At 37.7% G+C, this 25,330-nt stretch overlaps 2 protein-coding genes across 3 annotated transcripts in view; one reads left to right on the top strand and one right to left on the bottom strand.

The window, feature by feature from the left end:
- Positions 1 to 25,330, bottom strand: part of MACROD2 (mono-ADP ribosylhydrolase 2) — a 1,602,185-nt gene that overhangs the window by 1,378,170 nt on the left and 198,685 nt on the right. The gene's annotated exons all lie outside the window — the stretch shown is intronic.
- FLRT3 (fibronectin leucine rich transmembrane protein 3) lies at positions 11,729 to 23,894 on the top strand. Of its 2 annotated transcripts, XM_040981820.1 has the most exons (3): positions 11,729 to 11,948; positions 20,065 to 20,256; positions 21,756 to 23,894. In XM_040981820.1, exon 3 carries the CDS (start codon positions 21,808 to 21,810, stop codon positions 23,755 to 23,757), a length of 1,950 nt encoding a protein of 649 aa, XP_040837754.1. In that variant the 5' UTR covers positions 11,729 to 11,948; positions 20,065 to 20,256; positions 21,756 to 21,807; the 3' UTR covers positions 23,758 to 23,894. The 2 variants fall into 2 exon arrangements, with proteins under 2 accessions (XP_040837754.1, XP_040837753.1); XM_040981819.1 differs by lacking the exon at positions 20,065 to 20,256.

Below are 25,330 nucleotides of genomic sequence, written 5' to 3' on the forward strand. Positions count from 1 at the left end.
AGAACTAGAGCCTATATGGGATCCTGGCATGCTCAAGGCAGGGACTTTAGCTACTAGGCCACCATGACAGGCCCACTATAACTACTGAGACTTATGAGCGCAGTACATTTTCATTGTTATTCTAGGCACTAATTTGGGAATGGCTTATTACGAGGCGATAGATAGATTTTAGAATTATAATAATAAGTTAAAATAAATGAAATAGAAAGAAGCTATTAGGTGCAATGCTGTTGTAAGAGTTTTGAGTATAATATTGAGCTTATTCTCACAATAAGCCCATGGCACAAAGAAATGCTATTATTCCCAATTTATATATGGGGATCCTTAACAGATATATTAAGTAACTCATCTGGAAACTAACTCAGCTAGCAAGACGCAAGCACTATGAAACTGGAGATGTGAACATAAATCCAATATCCTTAAGCATGGCACTGAGCAGTCCACTTAATCAACATGCAATAGTTATTATAGAAGTCCAGCTGAATGAGTATGGCTGTCCCAGACCCTGAAAGGTCTCATTTGTTTCTTCCTAGTGAGAAAGGCATACAACCCAGCTCATTCTCAGCACTGATCAGGGACCTTGTCTTCACAGAAGGACCCTCTCCACTCTCAGTGAGTAGAATTTAAAAAAAAAAAAAAGGAAGAGAAAAAGAGAGAAATGTCTTACTAATGGTATTTGTACACAGTAGTAAGTAATGGAATTTATTAGTTAAAAATCGCTGTCCAGGAGCAAAGGATAGGCCTAATAGTTAACATGCTGGCACCCCATTCCACAGTACCTGCATGTAGTTCCTAATTCTGGATCCTGATTCCAACTTACTGATGCTTCAGACTCATGGAGTCATAGTAATGGCTCAAAACCCTGAGTTCCTGCTAGCTACACCACAGATCGGGGCTGGTGTCTAGCTCCTGGCTTACCCAGACCTGTCCATTAGGGGCATTAGGGATAGACCAACAGATGGAAGCTTTCTCTTTGCTTTTCTCTCTTCCTCCCTCTCCTGATTTCTCCTTCTAGCTCAAATAAATAAATAAAATGTTTTTAAATTACTATTTATGTATAGTGTCAGCTGTTAATTTTTCTGGTTTCAGCATGCCTTTATATTCTAAATGTTATTGCAATATTAAAAATCAAAACTGAGAAAATAAAAATATCTATCCACTCCTTTAAAGAGAATAATAAGCAGCATAGGTTTATATGAAAGTATATTTTGTGAGAAAACTATTTTTCAAAATAAATGAAATACATTTTCAGAATAGCATAGCATTATTTTTTTGAAAATAATTTTGACGTTGGACCTAATCCAAGACAACTGGGTTTTCATTTCTGCTTTGGGATTCAATTTTCTCTGACATCTAACATTATACAGCATCTTTAAAACTCTACATGTGTGAAAGAATAAAAATGAAAAGGCAAATCACATCTTAATAGCATTATAAAGTGGTTTTGATCTTTTGATCATGTAGATGATTTCAGAGTCCCTATATCATTTTAACAACTGTTTGTATACAAGGGTTGCTAACCACCTAAAATTCAGTAGGAAAGGGAATACTTTAGGAAAATATCTGTCTTACCTCAACAAAGAAAATGATTCTTTGAAAAAGGCAAAAGAAACACGAGCCTTCAGGTTATAGAAATATTATTTTTCTATCAAAACACAAGTAAAAATACAAGTAACACACAGTGCAAGACATTACTACACAAATATACAAAAAATTGTTATCCAGAACACATCAATAACACACACAAACCAACAAAAACTCAGAATTCAGATTTAACAATATAAGCATGACATTTCAATGAAGAGAAAATCCAAAGGACCTAAACATCAGAAAGGGTCAGCCACCCAGCAGGAGCAGAAAAATTCCAAGAAATACAAGAGATCAAATCACTGTGGGCATCTGGACATCTGCACCCATGTGGGAGATCCAGAGGAGGCTCCTGGCTCCTGGCGCCTCGCTTCTGATCCAATTAGCTTCGGCCACTGCTGCCATCTGGGCTGTGAGCCAGCAGACGGAAGCTCTTTCTCTGTCTCTCCTTCTCTCTGTAAATCTGCTTTTCCAATAAAAGTAAATAAATCTGAACAAAAAGAAGCTCCTGAGACTGACATAATCCCATTGGATGTTTTGCTTTTATCGCCCATACTTTTGAAGTCTTTTCCAAAGGATCATTGTCTATGTGAGCGCCTGAAAGAACTTCCCTGTGTTCTCCTCCAGTAGTTTCACAGTTTCAGGTCTCACAGTTAGGTCTTGGTCCCATATCAATGGTTTTCTGAAACTTCTGATTAACTTCTTTGCTCCTTTATCTTCTGTTTCAGCTCAGGGAAGAACCTCTGAGAAAGTATGTACGTTATTCTCTCCATTCTGATCTAGCTGTCAGTTTTTGCATAGCCAGTCTAGAGCTGTGTTGGGCATTTTAAACTTGGCATTCAGTAACTTTTCATGAAAGCTTTGATAGTTCCAAGACAACTATCAAAGTCTGAGACGGTTGCATTTTAAAAACTATTTTATCCAGGTCCCAGCCTGATAGGCTAGGCCTAAAGTCCTCATCTTGCACGTGCTGGGATTCCATATGGGCATTGGTTCTAATTCTGACTGCCCTGCTTCTTATCCAACTCCCTGCTTGTGGCCTGAGAAAGCAATTGAGAATGGCCCAAAGACTTGTGACCCTGCACCTGTGTGAGAGACCTGGAAGAGGCTCCAGGCTCCTGACTTTGGATTGGCTCAGCACCGGCCATTGCGGCTGCTCGGGGAGTGAATTGATGGACAGAAGATCTTCTCTGTCTCTCCTGCTTTGTGTATATCGGACTTTGCAATAAAAATAATAGATAAATCTTTACAAATTATTTTATCCAAATCATCAAACATGTCCTTTGCCTAGATTGATAATACTATCAGCCAAAATTTCCACATTGCCTGTGAATAGGCGATATTGTGTAATCACTTGTTTTAAATTGTTAAACATAAGCTCACAGCAAAAAGTACAATGAAGGAAAAGGTAGAATAAGTGCTTTAAGAAAAGTGCTTCAAGTTCAAAGCCTCGCTTACAAGGTGTTCTGCCTGGCAAGTTTTTCAATGAACATGACTGGGTCATACGTGCAATCACTTTGACTAACATTGTCTATTTCCCCAAAGTTGTTATAACCAATCCCCTAAAGTTGTTCAATCCAAATTCCAAAGTTGTTCTATACAGATCATACGCGAGTCAAAAATACCTCCTAACAACTGGATACGTAGGCTCTTGAGAAATGCCCAAAGATGCTCTTCGACTATGTGGGAACCTCAACAAATCTAATAAATATGTTCTGGGTTAAAGAAGCATATTTACGGTAAGATTTAAAGCTGTTATGGAAGGAAAGCCTTTGAAGAGATAGGAGGAGAAAATCAGAGATGCATAGAGAAGGATGGTGTGTTAATTTGAAATGAAAATAGCCCTAACTGGTAGATTCGCAGCTCTTTACCAGGTACCATGGAAGCACGTGCAAACAAGGAAGACACAGGGAACTGTAACATTCACAGTGCGCATTCCCCTCATATATCTTTGTACTGAATGTAAGAGAAAGATTGAGGAGATGGCTAAATTATAGAGGAAGAAGAAAGAATTTAACAGTTTCAAGCAAAACAATAACATCAGAAGAATGACACCAGTATTCTAACATAGCAGTAACATAAACATGGTGGTAGAGTTCCTGGTGCTGGCGCAGTGGATGAAGGCACAGTTTGTGAGAACACCGTCACATTAGAGCACCAGGTGGAGTTCCAGCTGCCTTGCTTCCACTCCAGCTCATTTCTAATGTACTTGCAAAAGCAACACATCATGACCCAACCACTCAGGCCTGATAGCCATGTGCAAGACTCAGAGAAGCAGTCCTTTGATTCTTTCTCCTTCCTTAGCCTGATCCAGCTCTGGCCCTGGCAATAATTTGGGGGAGTGGACCATTGGCTGTAAAATATGTCTATTTTTCGCTCAATCTCTCTTAACCACTTTGTCTTCAAAGTAAATAATTCAATCACTTTGTATTCAAGTAAATAATTAAAAACATTTTAGTTTTACTTTAATTTTTTTTAAAACAGGGTGATAAGAAAGCTAAATGTAGCCCTAAATAGCAAAACCTGATAACACCGAAGAGGTGTTACACCTGATAACACACCTAAGAAATGCAAAGCACAGTGTGTTATCAGTTGTGGAGTATTAGGAAGTATACCTAATTCTACTTATTCCCTTTTGCTCTTCCAAAGGGGTCAGTGTTCAGTTTATGGGAGTCTGTAGCGGATTCCCAAGCACTCTCAGAAATGCACTGCTTCATCAAGAATGGGCCTCCTCCAGACGGCAATGACAACTATTTGCTCAAGGCGGATGAAAGCTGACCACAGAGCCAGAGTCTTGGCTACTAAGGGGAATGGAATGTATGAGCTTGAGTCACACATCTCAGCCAAATCACCTGCACATCTGTTAGGACTCGGGGGGCGGGGGCAGCTTCCAGAGTCTTTTGCTTTGTGTGCAGAGCAACAGTAAAGTCCAGCATAGTAGTGTCAATGGAGTCAACCCAGTCTTGCAAAATATGAAATCAGAACAAATGCAGTAAACAAAACAAAATGTTTAAACACTGAAAGTTCATAATAACTTCCACCCTAAACTACATGAAACAAAGCATTCAGAAAAAGCTGTGATGACAGTTCATCTATTAAAGAATATGCCAAATTCCCAATATGCATTTCTAATTATGTTTGACTCTCCTTATCCTCACTCCTTCCTCAGACTGTTTCCCAACAATAACCCTCCTTAACAGGAAAATAAATGAGTTTGTTCACTCATTAATTATAGAAAAACCACCAATTGTCCCATCAATACCAAGGATTGATTTTAGTGCAAATGTGCCCTAAACATGTCTTTTTCCTTAATATCTCAAACGTGGGATATTTACAGTTTCATTTAAATAATGAACCTACGTTCAGCATGAGGGTTAAGATGCCATGTGGGATTACGATGACCAATATAAAACTTCAAAGTTCAAGTACCAATTCTGTTTCTGATTCCTACTTCCTGCATCCTGGAAGTGATGGCTCAAGTAGCTGGGTCACTGCCATTAGCATGAACCAAGCTCCCAGCTCTTGGCTTCAGCATTGTCTGTTGCAGAATCGAATAAGCAGTTGGGAGATTTCTGTGAAATTCACCTGTTTCTTTGCTTCTTTCAAATAAAGAAATATTGACTGTTGTTTTCAAAGAGACTAGTTTTATGACTCAAAAATGATTTAGGAAATTAATGATGCTAACAGAGCTACATATGAGGGACAGCATTTGGTACAGTGGTTGGAGGTGCCACAGTGACACCAGCAGCTTGTATCAGACTGCCAGGCTAGCCTCCTGCTAATGTGCCTGGAAAGGAGGAGCAGCAAAGCCCAAGCACTTGTCTCCCTGCTGTGTACATGGAAGAAACTGTTAAAGAGGTCCTGGCTCCTGACTTCAGCCTGGCAACAGCCCTGTTACAGCCATTTGGAGAATGTTCCAACAGAAAGAAGACCTCTCACCCCACTTCCCATGCTCTCCGTCTCATTCTACTTTGTAAATTAATGAATTAATTAATTTTTAAAAACATATGCATTGGTTTACTAGAGGAAATGAGTTGGCTACTAATGTCTATTTCCATCAGATTCATTACAATCAACAGGGAATTCACTTGTAAGTCTGTCTATAGCCACTCTAGGATACTTTGGCCTGAATATCCATGTTTGATGCAGGAAGCTACGTGAGCATAAGAAATAGAAAATAAAAATAGTACAAACTCCCTATTCAGTGTCAATATCATGTGTCACAAATATTTTCATGATAATTCAGGGAAATACATCACTTTTCTATTTATGTTCCTAAAATTATCACCAATACTCCACAATAGTAAAGTAATAAGATGGTCTACAAGTGATAACTCCTTTGGTCCAGGTTAACAGCAGTAGTTTGCCATGTTGAGATAATCATGGGACTGCAGGGCAGTCTACTCGGTCACAGATATTCAATAATAAGGTCTGCTCTTACAAACCATTAGACAATTCCTCTAAATCTATGTTTCACACAGATCTGAAGATAAGGAATCTCTGCTTTGATTTGCAAGTCTGTCTCAGAAGCAACCTTAGATACAATTATCCTGGGGTCTGAGCACCCAGAACAGTTGGTAGAGGCATAATTATTTCATTCCCCGAGACACACTGGTAAAACACACAGCTCAATTCAATATTAGTGGATACTTGCTTTGAACTGAAAATGGCCCCCCACTCATCACTGTCAAGACAAAAAGTTGGTATGCACAGACTTTTGGCTTTGTCTTAGTGTGTTTCCTGGATTCGGTAGTAAATGCTCACATGGGCTACTTAATGTAAAGTCCAAAACATAAAAGTCGGTTGTGCCCTGGATCCTTGTTTTGTAAACAAGGCGACTGAGTCCCTAGGAGCGAAAGCTCCTTCCCCACAGAGGGTCACAGGGAGGATTTCCGCACTCCTCGTGCTCTTCTGTCAGGGATTATTTTAAAAACAATTTCTGTTTCTTTCTTCATTGTTAAACAAAGTAGGAAGGAGTGACAGTGCACTGGGAAGTAGGAAGGGGTCAAGGGCATGATTTCCATCAGTTGGACTGGTGCACTGCTCCACCTGCATAGCCACACGTGGAGGCCCTGTACAGGCAGGAACGCAGAGACGTGCGTCTAGCTGCCGCTAAGGGTGTGAATCATAACTCCTCCTTACTTTCCTAGAAAGCCAAGGCAGTGCTTTTCTCGGATTTTGTTTGACTTTGTTTTGTTTTGTTTAAAATCGTTTTCCCCTAACTTGGGTGCTGAGAGTGGGCAGACGGGCAGACAGACACTCGGATTTTGCTTTGATTTCTGTGTCTAGCCTGGAATAACAGATCTCATTCCAGCACAGAATGTTTTGGAAATATAGTTAAAAGGACTGTGTGATTGTTTGGGAGGCGCATTTTAAGTGTTAACTAATAAAAGGTAAAAGGTAAATACGAGAACAGTTTAATACAGTATTTTTAAAACCGTTTCTATAACCTGTTAAAATGTAATTATTCCTCCAACACCCTTTGGAATTATTTAGAAAAATGTGGTACAATTTCTAACTGGTGCATTAAGCATCTGGCCTGACTTCACAGAATTCCAGATAGCTGAGTGAGCACTCTCTCTCTATTTTATTAACAACCCATAGGCTCATGCTAAGATGTAGTACTGATGGGCTCTGACATGCATCACTACCTGTTGACAGAGAAAAAAAAAAGAAAAAAGAAAAAAAATGGGCTAGACTTGAGAGGGTCTACGAGAAGAAAATCTTTTAAAGATGTTCCGGCAATTTTAACAGAAACCCTGTCTCTCTCTCCATGTTATATATATATATATATATATATATAAAACAAAAGAAAGAGGAAAAAAGGATAGCTTCAAACTTATAAATTTCTAAAGCATGCCCAAGTTTCAGCATATCAAATCCTCTGGAAATGAGCTAATCTCTAGCATCTGTTTCTCCCTTCTCAGACTAACAGTGCCCTGTTTGCCTTTGGGTCACGTGCTCTCATCTGCATTCAGCCACATCTTTGAGTGGGGTTGACCTTATCTGCACTCCTACAGTGGGCTTAATTAAGTTCATCTCCCCATCCTCATGTACGTGATTCAAGAATGAGCTTGAGAAAACGTGAATTGCAGAGCTCCATAGAGCAGCTTCCACAGGAGACATCTCCTTTGCACACTGTGCTACGGGAACATGGTATGTGGGACTACTCCTGGAAAGTCAGGAGCTGCCAAGGATCCCACACATGCATCCCAAGGAGGCTGTGAAGAATGAAAAAGGCTGAACAGAAAGCCAGAGAAACTGTATTCCTGTTGACCTATTTTAAATCTTTTTATCAAACTTCACCCAAGGCTACACTGCATAGTATCCAAACTTCTCAAATGAGTCATCCAGTAGATTCCAACTGCAGATCAAACAGTAAAGTTCAAATTTTCAATCATTTAAAAGTAAAATATTCTCAACTGATAATAGTCTGATGTATTTGATATGGCAAAATCCTTAATTTTTTTTCCCTCACAGAACTTTGAAGAATATTTTCATGATAGAGGATAAAAGGAAGAAAAAGATTGTCCACACAAAAGAATTTTAAAACAGTCTAAGATTAAGTTTCAAAATATACTTGAGCTGTTTGCAGATCATCTAGTCTTATAAACTTCTGTTACAGGAGCAGTCAATAAAAACGTGTATAATAAATGCATAAAAGAATGAATGAATGATGGGGCTCAAATCTAAACATGTAGAAAGACCTGAATTACATCGTCCCATGAACTGAGCTGGGAGTTAAGTACTGGTAAAGACTTTCATGGGCATTTCTTGTTTCTTGTCATTGTTTACATTTTGCCTGGATAAGCAAATAAATGATAGAGCCAGGGAAACCTGACTTCAGACTCTCTTTTCTCCATCAAACAAAGTGTCACATTGACTCATTTCACAAAAATAAATAAATAAATAAATAAATAAATAAAGGAAGGAAGGAACCAATGAACGAAGGAATGGAAGGAAGAAAGAAAGAAACCAGAAAAACACAAAATCCCGCAATATGCCAAATTTAGGCAATCTCAGTTTTTAAATTAGCCTAAGTTATTCGAGTGCATTTCTAAGTAGTTGATTTCAGTCTCAATTGCATTTCTCATACATAATGTCAGATTCACAGTATATCATACAAGGCATAAGAAATACAAAACAACAACAAATTTTCAGGCCAAAATGTCTACTGGAACTCGGGAGCTACCTGTGCAGTCCGGGGAAAATGGAATTGAGCAGCATCAAAACAGAGAAAACAAAAATTAACAAAGTCTCCTACTCTTCCCATTCCATCACTGTTGACACCTACAGCATATTAAAAAAAAAAAATTGTGAAAATTCTGTTACTCATTCTCTCCTACTTCCTGTTGTGCATTCTTCTCCCACTTCTTAATGTCCCCCTTTTTCTGTTGTTCATTTGCCCCTAACTTAATGTCAACTACTGCATTCTTTACTGGGCACTATGAGTCAGGCACTCAGGTAATAAACTCAAAAGATGAAGTAAGTTGCCTGCAGCCATGTGGCTCAGTAAAGATGTTCAGTGGGTATGTTAGACTGCAAAGCCCATGCTCTTCCACGTTAGATTTTACTAGTTCCTGCAGCCTGAGTTGTCCTTCCTGCTGTGAGACTCCAGCCTCTCCTTTCCTGTCTCAGCCTAAAGAGCTTTCAATGTTGATTAGTCTCCCTTCTTTTGCAAACAGGACAGAATCCCCCTTAATATAGCCAGTCTCCCTTTTAGAACAAAGGAGGCAAGCTATCTGAAATAACTTGAGGTAGCTCTTAAAGGTTGCAGAGGTGGTGCATATTATGTCAAAAGGGGCACCTATTTTTTAAGTTCTCCTCCAACGGGAGAGTTGGAGTCTCAGGCTGTTGACAAGAGCAAGAAGTGGAGGGGTAAATGAAGGCAGCAAAAGGAACACGTACTTTTGGACAGTGTGGGATAACTGAGAATTTGCCTCCAAGACTGGAATCTCTAGCACAGACAACGTTTTTTTCAGAATTTCTTATCCTTTTATATTTTAAATATAGCTTAAAAGACCAAAAGAAGCACTAACGCACACTTTTCATTCAATGACTCCTTGCCTTCATTTGCAACATAATGAAACCAGAGCCCAGAATGGATAATATGAAGTCACATAACAAATGGCAGCCCGGGCAATGAAAATCTCAGAATTCCTAACTCCCAAGCCAGTTTACTTGCTCTAAGATACCTATAGCCTAAATTGCCCATTTATCTTTCTTTTCTGTTGAAGGCCTGTCTGAATGGAGACAAAATTGATTAAATATGGACATAAACCCACAGGAATTTAGCTAGGCAAAAATTTCCTCTTTAAATGGAACCAACTCCCATCTGAAAATGGCTTGTAGAAAGAATTATTTCATAAAATAATTTAATCCATGTGTTTGCAGTAACAGGAAAGAATCTACCATTTAAGAGATTATCTACTATTCAGGCTTCCCTATTCTCCCAAAATATTCTGCAGCTTCTTCTTAGTTTAACCTGTATTATCTCCCAGTGCTAAGAAATTGGCTTTTCGACAGATACTAGAGTTTCAAACTCCTGTATTTAATGGTCTATTTTCTGAGGCCACCAAAGTTCAATCTTAGGGGGCCCTTACACGTCTTATCAAGGGTTCACTTTATCCTTTGAAATGCTCTGTTCCTGGAAGGAAGCTCAGGGAGTCAACTGGCTACCAAGCAAGCACATAAATAGATAAACCAGATGAAGTGAAATAAAAGGCCACAATCAAACCCTGCCGGGATAGACAATCAGCAGGTCTTTAGAAACCAACATTCAGAAAAGAGAAGCTGAGAGAGAATCACAAGTTTCTAAGAATAAAGCAAACAAGATTATTAAGGAAAATCACCCGCTAGGTAAATATAAAGCATAATCTTTTTCAGCAACATCAAAAAGTGGAATGCGCTTACTTAAGGCAAAGCTAATAGGAAATTGTTGACCAAACAGCAGAAACCAATCTACAGAAATCATAATCAAAAATAAAACTCTACAATCATGTTGAGTAACCATAGATACTTCTACTCTCCATTTCTTGTAATGAATAGTGTATATTCAATCATCTAAATCTTGAAAAGAATAATTTTAATCCAGGCAAAACCATTCTTGAAAGATATTTTTTTTCCTAAGATGTCTATATGTGAACGTATGCTCAAAGTAGCAAGGACTTGACAGAAAGGAAATATGTTAGTGGTTTTATTTAATACTCAATTTAAAACTTTTGATTGGGCGTTCCTTTCATATGATATACTTATAAATCCTAAAAAAGTGGACACATGGTACAAGTATGCACTCATTCTTTCAGAGTGAGAGACAGGGGGACAGATCTTCCATGCAATGGCCTACCACACAGTCACCACTGCCTGGCCCACAGACCCGTCCAGGATTCCCAGGCGGGCAGCAGAAGCCCAAGCACTTCAGTCAGCTCAAGTGTCTCTCAGGCAAAACAGGACAGAACTGGATTGGATCAGGAGCAGACAGGACTCGAACCAGTGCTCCTCCGTGAGATGCTACCTGGAGGTTAACCCCCTGCATCACACTGCCAGCTCCCAGCAAGCACACTTTCACTTTGTGAAATAGACAAAGAGCTATAACCATCCTTTACCTCCTAAAATCATATTTCGACATTCTTGTTTCTCTTGGCCTAAATGATTTGCTTACTTATTTGGAATTTCTGTCAAATAAAGATTCATGCTTATTGTTACTGTCCCCCATATTCCACGATTATAAGATGGTTATAACTACTCAATAATAATAATAAAAAAAGAAATAGCAATGACATCAATTCTTTTCAATACAGATGGCTTAACATAAAAAAGCATGCTTTTTTCTTATTGCAATCTAATAAACATTGTTCTAGTATGCTTATCTTTTTCCTGATTATGCCACCACTGCCTTGTAGTAGTAAACTTTCAAAAATGTTGAGATTTCAAAGAGTTGCCCACAAATCAAATGGCATGCTGGCTTCCCCAGGCTGAGTGCCTCATTCCGGCTTCTCTCACCCCCTCTAGCGTTTGCAAAGCTCATCTGTCTGATTATCCAGTTACCTCACTGAACGAGAGCCTGGCTAAGTCCTGCCCATCTATGACATCACCCCCTTCCTCAACCACTGCGAGGTGAAGCTTTAAACTTCAGACTTGGAGGTGGGCTGTGTGCAGTGAACTGGAATGCTCTCCCTCGCTCACTCCTCAGTGCAGGAGTGACGTGAAGCAGGACAAGCTCGGGCTGCAGCTGCCGCTGGCTTTGTGTGGACTGGACTCAGCGCTTGGGAGAAGGGGGAGGGTTGCTACTCCAATTCACTGTCAATGGAATTACAGCGATAACGGCAGTGTATGTAGGATTGCCTTTTCTCATCTTCCTGGTAAGTGTTTTTCATGTTTTGTTTTGTTTTGTTGTTTTTCTTATGATCGTCCCGGAAAGTTTGCGTGGTTTTAACTCTGGAAAGAAATGAGTTGGTGCCATGAGGAATCCAGATAGGATTGGTTCTGTCACTGATAGGAGCGGCATGTATTCACGTAAGCCAGCAAGGAATAAAGAAAAAAAAAAAATTGGACTGTAAAGCCGAACGCAGGAAGTTTCTTAAAATCTCCTTTCATTTTAAAATGTGGCACATTGCTCCTTTCTATTTCGAGTAATTGCTGATTGAAAAGAGCCTTAAGGGAAACAGCAAGTTGGAAAGTTAAATTTTAAAAATTAAAGAATACAAAGCAGATTTCTCAAAGAGGAAAACGAAAGGTCTCGCTAACTTGGTGTGTACTGTATGTGCGTTATGATCACCAATTGCTGTTTTTACAACTATGAAAGAAAATCAATAATCCTTCAGCCCCGGAGTGCGCAGTACATGAAAAGCATAGCTCTTGCTCACAGCGAGCTGAGCTACTCCCGGAGACTCCTGAGCCTCTGCGAAGGATTAACAGCTACACCTAGATTTTAAAGCTTGCACTGCCATCCCGCCTGAGCCTGAGCTGTTTCAAGCATTTTAGGCTTGCAAATCTCCACCAGCAAATTCAACTCAGAAGACGGAGAGACTATTCCAAACCATATTCCCTTCTCCAGTAGAATTCCAAACCCATTGCTTGGGCAAGTGTGGTATGTGACTCGCATAGTAAATGGCCAAGTCCACTCAGAAATTTAAAAAAAAAAACCTAACAAAGCTCACCCTACAAGCTATCCCTGATAGATGCAGTGAGGTTCGGGGGCCGGAGAGAAAAAAGTAAATAAATTAATTAATTAATAAGTGGCTCCCTCAGCTAGTGGGGTTTGCAGAGCAGCCATTCACTAGCAACTTAAAACCAGGAAAATCCTATTTGGGAAGACATGCACTTACTACTACAAAGCTTTCAAAAAGTAGTTAAATGAATATTCTCAATTTTTTTTTTCAGCAAATTGGGTCTGAAACAAGATGGTTGCATAGAGATAAAGATGCAACAGGCCCCTATTTTCTCAACATTTTGGGTGGGGGCTGGCTTGTGCTAATTTACTTCTCTAGAATTTTAAAGGAAAGAAAATAACCTTGATACTTTTCCATCATGGAACCAAATTCTCCAATGGTTTTAATTTTAAATTTTCTTAATAAATCTACTTGATTTAAAACACATATGTATGTTTCATTATTGGCTTGAAACACATAAAGACACGAGAAAAGTGCTTCAATCAACAGCTCTCATTTGTCCCTAACTGCATCAGAATATCCTGAAGAGCATAAACATAGAGAATGGGTTTTTCTGTTCCCAGGTAGAATCGTTTATGCCTGATCCAAAATGGGAAGGGACTGATACTCAAATAAATGATGAAATGAGCAATAAAAGGAATGAACACTAAAAGTACCACAGAAATATTAAGGTTACAAGTAATATGCCAGATATCAATCAGAAGAGGATTAATTAAGTACGCCACTTGTTTTCAAATAAAAGTGTAAGGACACCCGGAGACTCACATGTATACATACATACATGTATTTGTTAACCTGAAATGAAAAACAGGATTACAAAAACATGATTGCATATATTTAACTTAAAAATTTAGAGTTAAGTTTTTTTTTTCATAAGTGCAGTGCTGCCAGAATATATCAACTCCAAGCTTTAGTAGAGATACAGCAATTTATTCATTAATATGGCATTCCAGGATTACTACCTATCAGATATTAATTGGGCTTTTCATTTCTCTGCTCGCTTCCCTTCTAAAAACCAATTATGGCTAGGTTCAAAATGCCCTGCTAAACGCTTCCTAACCATAACGTTTTTTGAAGTACATAATTGGGCAAAAATAAAGTTTTTACCAAAAGAACATAAACAGTATGAAAATTCATCATAACTAAATGTGGCAGTAAAATAGAAGGTATGTTACATCTTCTGCTTTCAAGTGTTAATTAAGGAGCCTCCAATTCTATCAAAACTTTTTCAGAGCTAAATGAAGCAGCATGAAATAAATTTGGTTGAAATCTTGTGGCTGTCAGACTTTGTTAGCAAGCTATTAATTATCTTTACCCCAGTTTCTTCTCTAGACTATATTGCCCAATCAAATAGAAACTCCAATTATGCTCAGCATCTCCTGCCCAGGGACATAAGACCCTAATGAACATTCAGTCTCTCCAGATAAAAAAAATACAATTATCAGCTTTAAATGTGCAAGAGAGATTTCTTTTTTTTTTTTTTTAAACCATCGTGCGTGTGGCCACACATTCTAGGGTTTTCTCTTTTTTTTCTGAATTATTTTGAAACCTACACAAATCAGCAGCAGGGTATTAGACTTGTGTTACGATCATATACATTGTTCTTCTTTCTTGTTTTTTTATTTGGAGATGTTGATGTTCACACCAAAATTAATTCTGGCCATCTAAAAAAATAACTTGGTTTAAACCGTGTTGCTATTTCAGTCAATTCTCAACTTTTTCTCCATTTCCTTGAGGTGGGTGGGCTACATTCATAAAGAATGCGATTAAAGATTGGAGAACTAACTTAAAAACACTGAATTGACTTAAACATCCCTTTATGCATTCTTTTATCCAAACCAGTTTATTTAGAAAACATAATAATTATTGATAATGCTGTGTAGACCATCATAAATGAAATCAACAATGGAAATGGGTTTCAATAGGTTTTTCAAAGGCTCTAATTTTTACCCTCCTTCTTCCCTCCTTCCCGCTTCCCTTCACCCCCCACCTTTTGCCCCAGAGGCCTTCACTGTTCTTCTCAACGGGACGCTTTGTTGTAATTAAGCCAGAGAAAAACTGGCCAGCAGCAGCCAACATCTGACTTGCAGCTTCTGAAAGCAGTGTTCTGGTAGCGTGTACCACCCCCCAGTGGGCAAAAACTCTACAGTAAATCTCTCAGTAATATTCATTTCCAAAACTGCGTTTTCTCTTCTGAGCAAAAAGGGTGTGTTTTTCTGCTTCTCTAACACTCCAGAATTTTCAAAATGAACTAAAAATACCAACAAACCAATTTCCAACAAAGACTTGGTTTGTAAGAGCCTTCTGAAATGATCTTCTTCCTTTACCAATCAAAATAGGTATGTGCATTTAGCGACCAGTTTCCAGTTTCAAAACAAAATGCGGATGAACACCAACCACTAGCTTTGGCTAAATTTCACACTAAAGGATAATTTTGAAAGCCATGTTTATATTCTGTAAGGGAGAAGCTTTCAGATTTTTGATGCTTCTATCAACAAACTCTCTGAGGAAAACAGATTTTTGTAGCAGAGAGAAATCAAATGTAATTTAAGCAATCATTAAAGTTTCTTTCTTCCTCCCCCTCCTACATGCACATCATCTCTTTCCTGTCCCAAAATCAAATGTCAGAAATGGACAGACAGCTCCCAGGTGTGAGCATGTCTACATGGGAGGTGGGAGAATACGCTCTCAGTTGATGAGACAATGACAGCTTTTGTTCTTTATTCTTTCATTTTGTATGTGCATAAGTTACTCTGACAAGTTTGAAAAGAAAACCCACAGACCACTGTTGATTAGACATCATTTTTAAAACCTGCGATTAAACTGCAGATAGATCATTTTATGTATTGTTGATTTTGCTTTTCATCTGCTCTCAATCAATAATACTTGACACAGACATGGGAAAATAATGTGTTTTATGATTTAAATGATCTCACCACCAACTAGCATAAGGGCTTGCCACAGAGTAGGCTCAAGTATTTGTTGAGTTAGTGTGTGAAAATTCAAATATCAGAAATTGAAAGCACAGCAAACTGTAATTATACAGTGAAAAAGAAATTTCAAAATCTGTAATTTCAGAATGTGACAGTAAATAAGCATTCTGTTAATTACAATTGCTCCAAAGTCAGCACACACTTAAAGCATGGCTCTCTCACCAAACTCGCTGCCACCCACCTTCACCACCTTCCAAATTACTATCAGATCCGTTCTAACAAGTCGTGCTTCTCTAATTTAGTCTGGCTTTAATATTATAAAAGGAAGTTAAATTCATGATGATTCAAGACAACATTCTGGTTTGCCCTTTTTGTTTTAAGAACTTCACAAGCCAAAATAAGTGAAGTAGAATTAGATTCATTTATCACAAATCTACCAGGGTCTAAGAACCAGCAACATAAAAAAAAGTAAAAACAATCCTATACATGGGAACTTCTATCCCCTGTTTTCCATAAATGAAACCAAAGCTTCCTCAAGATGGAAAGTATACTGGATCAAACCACATATGAAAAGACATCCTGGCTTCCCTGCCTCTCAGCAGACCCTTGAGCCCTGACGACTCTCGAGGGCAGAGTTAGAGGTTCTTCTGCTTGCCTGGCATTAAACAAAAGAATTGGAACTTTCCTGAAATCTGATGATCGTGGAAAATTTAACTACCAGACAGGCTGCTTAGAAAGCATTTCGCTGTCACTATCAACTATCCTGATGTATTCCAGTTTTTCAGTTTAACCATGTATGTAATGCGTTTGAAATACCGTTTCTGTTACAAAGACTTAGCATTCATTAACATGTTGCTCATCTTGCTGAGTTTTGCAGTAGCAAATTAAGCCTTCATAAAGATTTTACTTTTTAATATTTTCGATTGATTCTATAAATCCCAATTTACCTATAAATAACCACAAGCCTGGGGTTTTTTTTTTCTTCAAGCACAAAATATTAGTCTAATAATGCAGGTAGCTTGGATTAAAAATTCTACATATACCACTCTGTTTTGGGACCTTTAGATTCTGGACATTTTAAGTTCTTGGCCCTAAATAGCTATTCAGTAAGGTAAAGCATCAAAAAAGAAACTCAAATATATTTGACATTATAAAAAATGAATAATGATCAAACAAGTCAAATCAATTTAAGTCGACGGCAGGTATGAAAATACGCAGGAAGGTGGCACTATACCACTACAGAGCTTCAGTTTAATCCAAGTGATATTCCTAAAAGATGAGAAATACTTTCTCAACTCAAGCCATTACCACGTCCAAAATACTGTAGCAGCAGAGGAGGAATCATATAAACATGTGGAGTGGCTCAAGTTGTTCATTTTATTTCACTACCAGCTTTCCACTCACATGCAGCTTTTCAAGTTATCGCAGCCTTCCCAAAATACTTGAGAATGATAGCATATTTGCCTGTTTTCTTATGTGAATTATGGAAACAAAGTGGAGACTTTTCAAAATTCATGATCATATCATAAATGCAAAAGTCTCCACTCTTCACAATTCGTTGTTATTTACAAAAAAAAAAACTGAATGGAAGAAATCCTATTAAAAATCACTTCCAGAAGTGAGGTGGTTATAGTTTTCTTGTTTTTGTGTTTCATACACACTTGGATAATTATTCTCTTAAAAAAAATTTCAAGAGATTCCATTAAGTAACCAAGTCTTCATTTATGTTCCCTTACCCCCAAGTTATTCCATTAACATTTTTTTTTCTTTTTCTAAAAGATGGTAGCTTTTTGTTCAGAAGGAATGGCCTCTTTCAAGCCTGTGCTGACAGGACAGCTCTGGAGTCGATGTTGTGGAAACCTGGCCACAGCCTCTGTGCCAGTGGGGGTCACTATTCTTTCCTTCACATTCGAGCACAATGTCTGCATGGGCATAATGATGGCGAGGCTGACACTGCACCTGCTCTGCTAGTTTTGATGCACAGATTCTTACAGCCTTTAATATGCTAAAAACCAAACCTAAAAACTGATGGACTTCAAGGTTTAAAATGTAAAGGGAAAGAAGAGGAAGACATAAAACACAATCAAATATGCATGGAACTGTTCTGAGCTTAGGTAAAGGGATTAGGAGGCATGTGAGAGGAGCTTTGAGCAGAATCTTAATTTCTGAAAGAGTATCCTTTTCTCCTTAGAAACTCCTTTTATGTTTTTGTCTTTTGTTTTAATGCAATTTGGGGGAAAGGAGAATTATATTTTCCAAGAAGCTAATGAGATTTGAAGCTTTCTGATAATCCTACATTATTACCACTTTTGTGTGAATGAAAAACCTAAGTTTGCATATCAAACAGCAGAGGAAGCAGTTTCACAAATGTAAAGCAGGTAAAATAAACAAGTTAACCTTATTTTCCACACCAATTTTGATTTCTTTCTTCTTTCTCTAGGTTAAAAAAAGTGAAAACCAATACTTGTTCTTAAAACCTGATTAGGTAAAATATGTGTAGCTCAGATCCAAGAAAAAAAAAAAAAAACAAAGACCGCTACTTTCCCTCTGGTTACCAATCTGATCCTCACCTTGCACATGCTGGGATCTGACCTAACTTAGGCAACGATCAATGATTGTGAAATCCCCACTCAATAGAATGATCATCTTAATGCTTATATGTGTCCTGCCTCATAGGTATTTCTGGATTATAAAAATTGTCTGACTACTGGTAACATTGTCAGAAGTTCGCACTTATCATTTTTATAAATGCTTTACTTAGTTTCTAATGAAACCTAACAAAAGTAGTTATTTTCTAAATGTATGTTAACCATCTTATTTTTTGTTGGATAATTTTCAATCTTAGAAAACACTTACAACAGATTCTGTTAAAAGTTAACTTTGTAATTATGATTTCAACAGCTTGGTGTTCCATTTTGACATACAGTTTTCAAGGGAACACAGTACTGAGATACAAATAACGAACAAAACCCTAAACACATTACAGTAAGACATCACACTAAACAATAAATCCTTTAAACTTTCTTCTGTGGGCACTTTGCAATACTCACCAGAGATTGTTTTATCCATCTATTGAATAGCTGATATTTTTGTGTTTTAAGTTCTGTAAATAATAACATGCATTTGTAATTTTTTTGAGTTTCTTTCTGTTAATACAATCTCTAGCAGCATAGGTATGAGGGGCTGCAAAGTAACAGAACCAAACTTTTCGGAGAAGCAGAAATTCAAATTGTACCTGTTTAACCCACATTTTCAGAGGAGTGTTTAAATTCTAGAACAGCTGCTACCCTTGTTGGATACTATGTAGTAACTGGGAGAGAAGCAAATTGCCTCTACCTGCAGACCTTAATTTCAGTGTTCGAAATTTCCGTGACACTCAGATGTTCTCTGCAAAAAGCACCTGAACAGGTGACCCTACCTAAACTACACTAACATGATTTACCTTCTTAAGCTCCTAAGGAACCTGAATATTAGATGATAGACAAAGAAGTCAGCATTAAAATCCCTGGTCTCTTCATTAAAATTAAAGCCTTCCTGCTGAACTAGAAGTCAGCATGACCATGCCTTTTACTTTGGAAAGAAATAAATGCCCCATGAAGTTCTTTATATGCCCTCTATGTGAGCATTATAATAATGTCCTCTCTAACCTCAATTGCATATTTTTCAAGTTTAGAGTGCTTAAAGAAAATTATAATAGTATTCTCTCGAAAAACTAATTCGATTCCCAACTTTTTTGCCAACGTGCAGCAAGGACACCGAACTGCCTAAAGATGACCAGGTAGTACTTGGATATAAAGCCATAAAAATGACAGGGATCGTGTCCACATTCTACATCCAGGAAAACAGACCTGGAGCAAGGATTAGGGCACTTAATAAATCAAAAGAACAGCTAATAAAGCAAAGTCTTTTTAACTACCTTAATTGTATACTACGTGACAGCGTAAAGGCAAGTTCTGAAATGTCTAGAAAAGTTTACATGGCATTTATACCAAACATCACTGTTTATTTGCTCACTTTTTTTTTGACACAACCTCTTTAAACCTTTTTTTTTTCATTTTATGCCTAAATTTAAGACTAAGCTTTTAGATATTTATCTGAATTTGAAAGAAATAGAAGGGCTTATTGACTTTTCTATGTTTATTTCAATATAACATTAAGAATCAACTCTTAGTTCATACATGTTTGAAGGCAATCTCAAGTCCCTGTTTTATATTTAAAGAAATAAAGAAGTCAGCCTATTCCTTTCTACTATGATGAAAGATCAGTTGCTTAAAGGAAAAAAAAAAAACCAGAAGTTAAATCTCTAGGAAATTTCTGCAATATGTTAAAGTTTATTATTATTAATAGTTCATTAAAATCTTTTACCTTCACAGGAGATGCTCAGTCCCAGTATATTTTAAGGAAGAGAAAAATAAAAGAAATTTAGTATGCTTCCTTTTTGCTCCATGAAGAATATTTGTTTCCTTTGCCTCTAAAAAGAGAATTCTTGCTCTTGTGTGACGTGACTGCATCCGAAACTGAGAAAGCTACAGAAGCAAAAGCTGGAAATAGCTATTTCACAGCAGGTAATCATACCTCAGGATGTAGCTACTGTACAAAGCTTATACTTGGATAATCCTGGATGGGAATAAAGGTAGGGAGTAACTGACTGAAAAAAAAAACAAAAACAAAAACGATTACTATACAGGCCTTAGCATCATGAATGACTTTCTTCATGAGGATCTGACGTTACTGTCTCTGACCACATCACCCAGAAGAGCCAGTAAGAATTTCAAAGAGGGCGATTTCCACTAAGGGAATTAAGCTACACAAAAGGAACACAGAAACTATCAGAAAGGAAAACAAAAAACAAAAACAAACAAAACATAGGAAGCCATGTGTCCTACATGGTAACAGGAAGCTGAATTGTTTCTGACCCCCCTCTTTAATGAGCTTGCCCACCATGCTGAACCACAGCTGCAATGTTCATTGACAACAGTGAATAAACAGTGAAGAGCGTTTCCAAGGACTAAAGGAGAGTTTACAACTCCCAGCCCCTCACCAGGAACATAATACATGTGCATTGGACTTTCACCCACGCAAAATTTACTCATCCTTCAATAAGGTAGGAAAAATATTAAAGTATTTTATTTTCATGCCTAAACGCTTAAAGGCTAATACCTAAAAGTACAGAAGAGATTATATTACACAGTACAATGGTATAAATCAATAATTCTCCAGCCGTGGGGAAAGTTGAATCATGTTCTAGGTTAGCAATTGAAGATGAATGCACTGTGAAAATATGATGTGAAGTAGAAAATAATGAAAATGTGAATTAAGTTATTAAACCATGTGGTATGAAACATACACAAAATGAAAACAGAAGAAAACTTAGCCAGAAATGGAATTTTCCATTTAGATTAGCTACAGGTATTAGCTATATAATTCTTTCCTTAAAGTAAGTGAAAGACTTCTTGTTATATTGCTAGAAGTCCCTTCTAAACAATGTATGGTATTCATAATAACAGTAAATAACCGGTGCTGTATCTTCTAGGAAATGATTGGTTTTACTGAAATATCAAAATCTAAGAGAATAGATGTACTGTACATTTCTTCTGCATAATCATTTACCTAAAATGAAAAGTAAACCTAAGAATCTGTTTTTAAGTAACATTATTTTAAAATGCAATAAATAATATTCCTATGTATCAATTATTAATATTATGAAACTACTGAATTTGTTTAGCTGGTTCAATGGCTTGTCAAAATAGCTATGTCAAGTACAAATAAAAACTTGCAGATCAGACAGTAAAACTTTAAACTTGACATTTCAAAATTAAATTAATATAGAACATGGATTTTTTTAAATTTATATTCTGGAAACATTCAAGACAAAGGGATTTTATGATTGTGTTTATCATTGTGTAGCTAGAAGTAAGCCCAAAAGTATGTCCCTACCAAAAGAAATTGGTATACTTAAAATGATTATGGATGTTTTCGCTTCCATATCTTTTAAATGACTTCAATATGCTGAATCTGCTTATTTCTTACTTCTTATCTTTTTTCTCCCCTTCCATCCAATTAGGGCTCTGAACTGACAGAAGCTACCTTGTGTTAAAGACCTCGACACTTTGACCATGATCAGCCCAGCCTGGAGCATCTTCCTCCTAGGGACTAAAATTGGACTGTTCCTTCAAGTGGCACCTCTATCAGCTACAACTAAATCCTGCCCATCTGTGTGTCGATGTGATGCGGGTTTCATTTACTGTAACGATCGCTTCCTGACATCCATTCCAACAGGAATACCAGAGGATGCTACAACTCTGTACCTTCAGAACAACCAAATAAATAACGCTGGGATTCCTTCAGATCTGAAAAACTTGTTGAAAGTAGAAAGAATCTACCTATACCATAACAGTTTAGATGAATTTCCTACCAACCTCCCAAAGTATGTCAAAGAGTTACACTTACAAGAAAATAACATTAGAACTATCACTTATGATTCGCTTTCAAAAATTCCCTATCTGGAGGAATTACACTTAGATGATAACTCTGTCTCTGCTGTTAGCATCGAAGAGGGAGCATTCCGCGACAGCAACTATCTCCGTCTGCTTTTCCTGTCTCGGAACCATCTTAGCACAATTCCCTGGGGCTTGCCCCGGACTATTGAAGAACTACGGCTGGATGATAATCGCATATCCACTATTTCGTCACCATCTCTTCAAGGTCTCACTAGCCTAAAGCGCCTGGTTTTAGATGGAAACCTGTTGAACAACCATGGTTTAGGTGACAAAGTTTTCTTCAACCTTGTAAACTTAACTGAACTATCACTGGTGCGAAACTCCTTGACTGCTGCACCAGTTAACCTTCCAGGCACAAACCTGAGGAAGCTTTACCTCCAAGATAACCACATCAACCGGGTGCCCCCGAATGCTTTTTCTTATCTAAGGCAGCTCTATAGACTTGACATGTCAAACAATAACCTAAGTAATTTGCCTCAGGGTATCTTTGATGATTTGGACAATATAACCCAGCTGATCCTTCGCAACAATCCCTGGTATTGTGGGTGCAAGATGAAATGGGTCCGTGACTGGTTACAGTCATTACCTGTGAAGGTCAATGTGCGTGGGCTCATGTGCCAAGCTCCAGAAAAAGTCCGTGGGATGGCTATCAAGGACCTCAATGCAGAACTGTTTGACTGTAAGGACAGTGGGATTGTGAGCACCATTCAGATAACCACTGCAATACCTAACACAGTGTATCCAGCTCAAGGACAGTGGCCAGCTCCAGTGACCAAACAAGCGGATGCTAAGAATCCCAAGCTTCCTAAGGATCAGCGAACTACAGGGAGTCCCTCAAGAAAAACAATTACAATTACTGTGAAGTCAGTCACCCCTGACACAATTCATATTTCTTGGAAACTTGCTCTACCTATGACTGCTTTAAGACTCAGCTGGCTTAAACTGGGTCATAGCCCAGCGTTTGGATCTATAACTGAAACAATTGTAACAGGTGAACGCAGTGAATATTTGGTCACAGCCTTGGAGCCTGATTCACCATATAGAGTATGCATGGTTCCCATGGAAACCAGTAACCTCTACCTATTTGATGAAAATCCTGTTTGCATTGAGACAGAAACAGCACCCCTTCGAATGTACAACCCTACAACCACCCTCAATCGAGAGCAAGAGAAAGAACCTTACAAAAACCCCAATTTACCTTTGGCTGCCATCATTGGAGGAGCTGTGGCCCTGGTGACCATTGCCCTGCTGGCTTTAGTGTGTTGGTATGTCCATAGGAATGGATTGCTGTTCTCAAGGAACTGTGCGTACAGCAAGGGGAGGAGAAGAAAGGATGACTATGCAGAGGCAGGCACGAAGAAGGACAACTCTATCCTGGAGATCAGGGAGACTTCTTTTCAGATGTTACCCATAAGCAATGAACCCATCTCAAAGGAGGAGTTTGTAATACACACCATTTTTCCTCCTAATGGAATGAATCTGTACAAAAACAATCACAGTGAAAGCAGTAGTAACCGAAGCTACAGAGACAGTGGTATCCCAGACTCCGATCACTCACACTCATGATGCTGGAGGATTCACAGCACACTGTGCTTCAGGGTTTTGAAACCTAAGTGATGTGCTGGTAGGGACCCTGTTCTACTGCGAAACACTGGAAAAATGGACTGGAAAAAAAAAAAGCAATGTACTGTACATTTGCCATATAATTTATATTTAAGAACTTTTTATTAAAAGTTTCAAATTTCAGGTTACTGCTGCGATTGATGTAGTAGAGATGCCTGAATACAATTCTATATTTTAGTATTTTTTAGTAATTTGTACTGTATTTTCCTTGCAAATATTGAAGTTATAAACCATTTACTTTGTGTTCTACTGAGTAAAATGACTTGTTGACTGTGAAAGTGAATTTCTTGCTGTGTTGAACAATCAGGACTGCGTTCACATGAGATCCTTGTAGTATAAGCACAGGCCATTTTTCACTTTGGTATTAATAAAATGTAAAAAAAAAACCAACTGGCTGGATGGCTGAGTAAGAAAAAGTAAATCTCAAAAAAATAGGTATGAAATAATGTTCCAGTTAAATTTGTATTATCCCAGTGATATTCAATAAATCAAAATGCGTGAAGTAATGGGCAATATCAAACTTGCTGCATATCTCCGTTTTTGCTACAGGCAAATTAAATATCCTTAGGGAAGTTATGAGTATCTGCAGAACTGAATACCTCAGCAGGCATAAAAGAAGCATGGAGTCTGTCATTAAAGCTGTGTCAACAAGGCTTTGAGATGACGGGACTTCACCAAAACAGCGCGAGTGTGCTTCTAAGTAAGGGGGGAGACGTGTACTTTGGAAAACATGAGAACTTAGGCTTGTATAGTGTAATGAATACAAACACCAGAATAGCATTTTGGTTTTGTCTATAACATCCTGGTTTCTGAAAACTGAATTCTGAAAACAAAATTGTGAGTGTTCATGACATTTTCATGACAAAGTCAAGGTCAAATCTAATGTGTAACAAAAAGGTAACAATGTAATCAAGTGAGTCCCCTCAACAATACAGAGAAAGTAGTATTTTAAAGAAATGAGAATTTGAAAGAAAAATAAACATTAGAAATCAAATTTAGATCTGGTTTATGTGAAATGTTTTAACACTGTACATAAATATTCAATTTACTTTTAGAATGATCAAGAATACTGCCCATTACTGTCACAATTTTCCAGATATTACATGATAAACTTGTAATGTAACATTTATTTCTAGCTTCCTACTGAATTTGTGAGCTATTACTTGGTTTAAAAAGAAAAAAAACATCACGTTTTGTTGCCATGAATTTTTTTTTTGTTGTTCAACAAAGAACCAAAGTGCATTGTACGCCCTTTGGCCAGTCTTGTATGTGCCTTGCTCCAACGCTACACGTATTCAGCTTTTAAAACTCGACAAATTTTTCATACTTCTCAAATATGAAAAATTATGGTCTTATTGCTGAATAAAACATAAAAAAGTACAGAATCATTGTGCTTGCTTTGTCGGGATTATGTTACTATCAGTAAAGTAGCAAAGTGCCCAGCACATAAGTCCTAAACACCCCATGTATTTTTCTAGGCATAAAATAAAAGCTAGTTACAAATAAAAAAGTAAGC

This window comes from Ochotona curzoniae, unplaced genomic scaffold, assembly GCF_017591425.1.
Source record: "Ochotona curzoniae isolate NIBS_2020 unplaced genomic scaffold, NIBS_Ocur_1.0 contig_3520, whole genome shotgun sequence".
Taxonomy (NCBI): domain Eukaryota; kingdom Metazoa; phylum Chordata; class Mammalia; order Lagomorpha; family Ochotonidae; genus Ochotona; species Ochotona curzoniae.

Coding starts and splice junctions, on each gene's coding strand:
- FLRT3 (XM_040981820.1), top strand. CDS start 21,808: ATGATCAGCCCAGCCTGGAGCATCTTCCTCCTAGGGACTAAAATTGGA.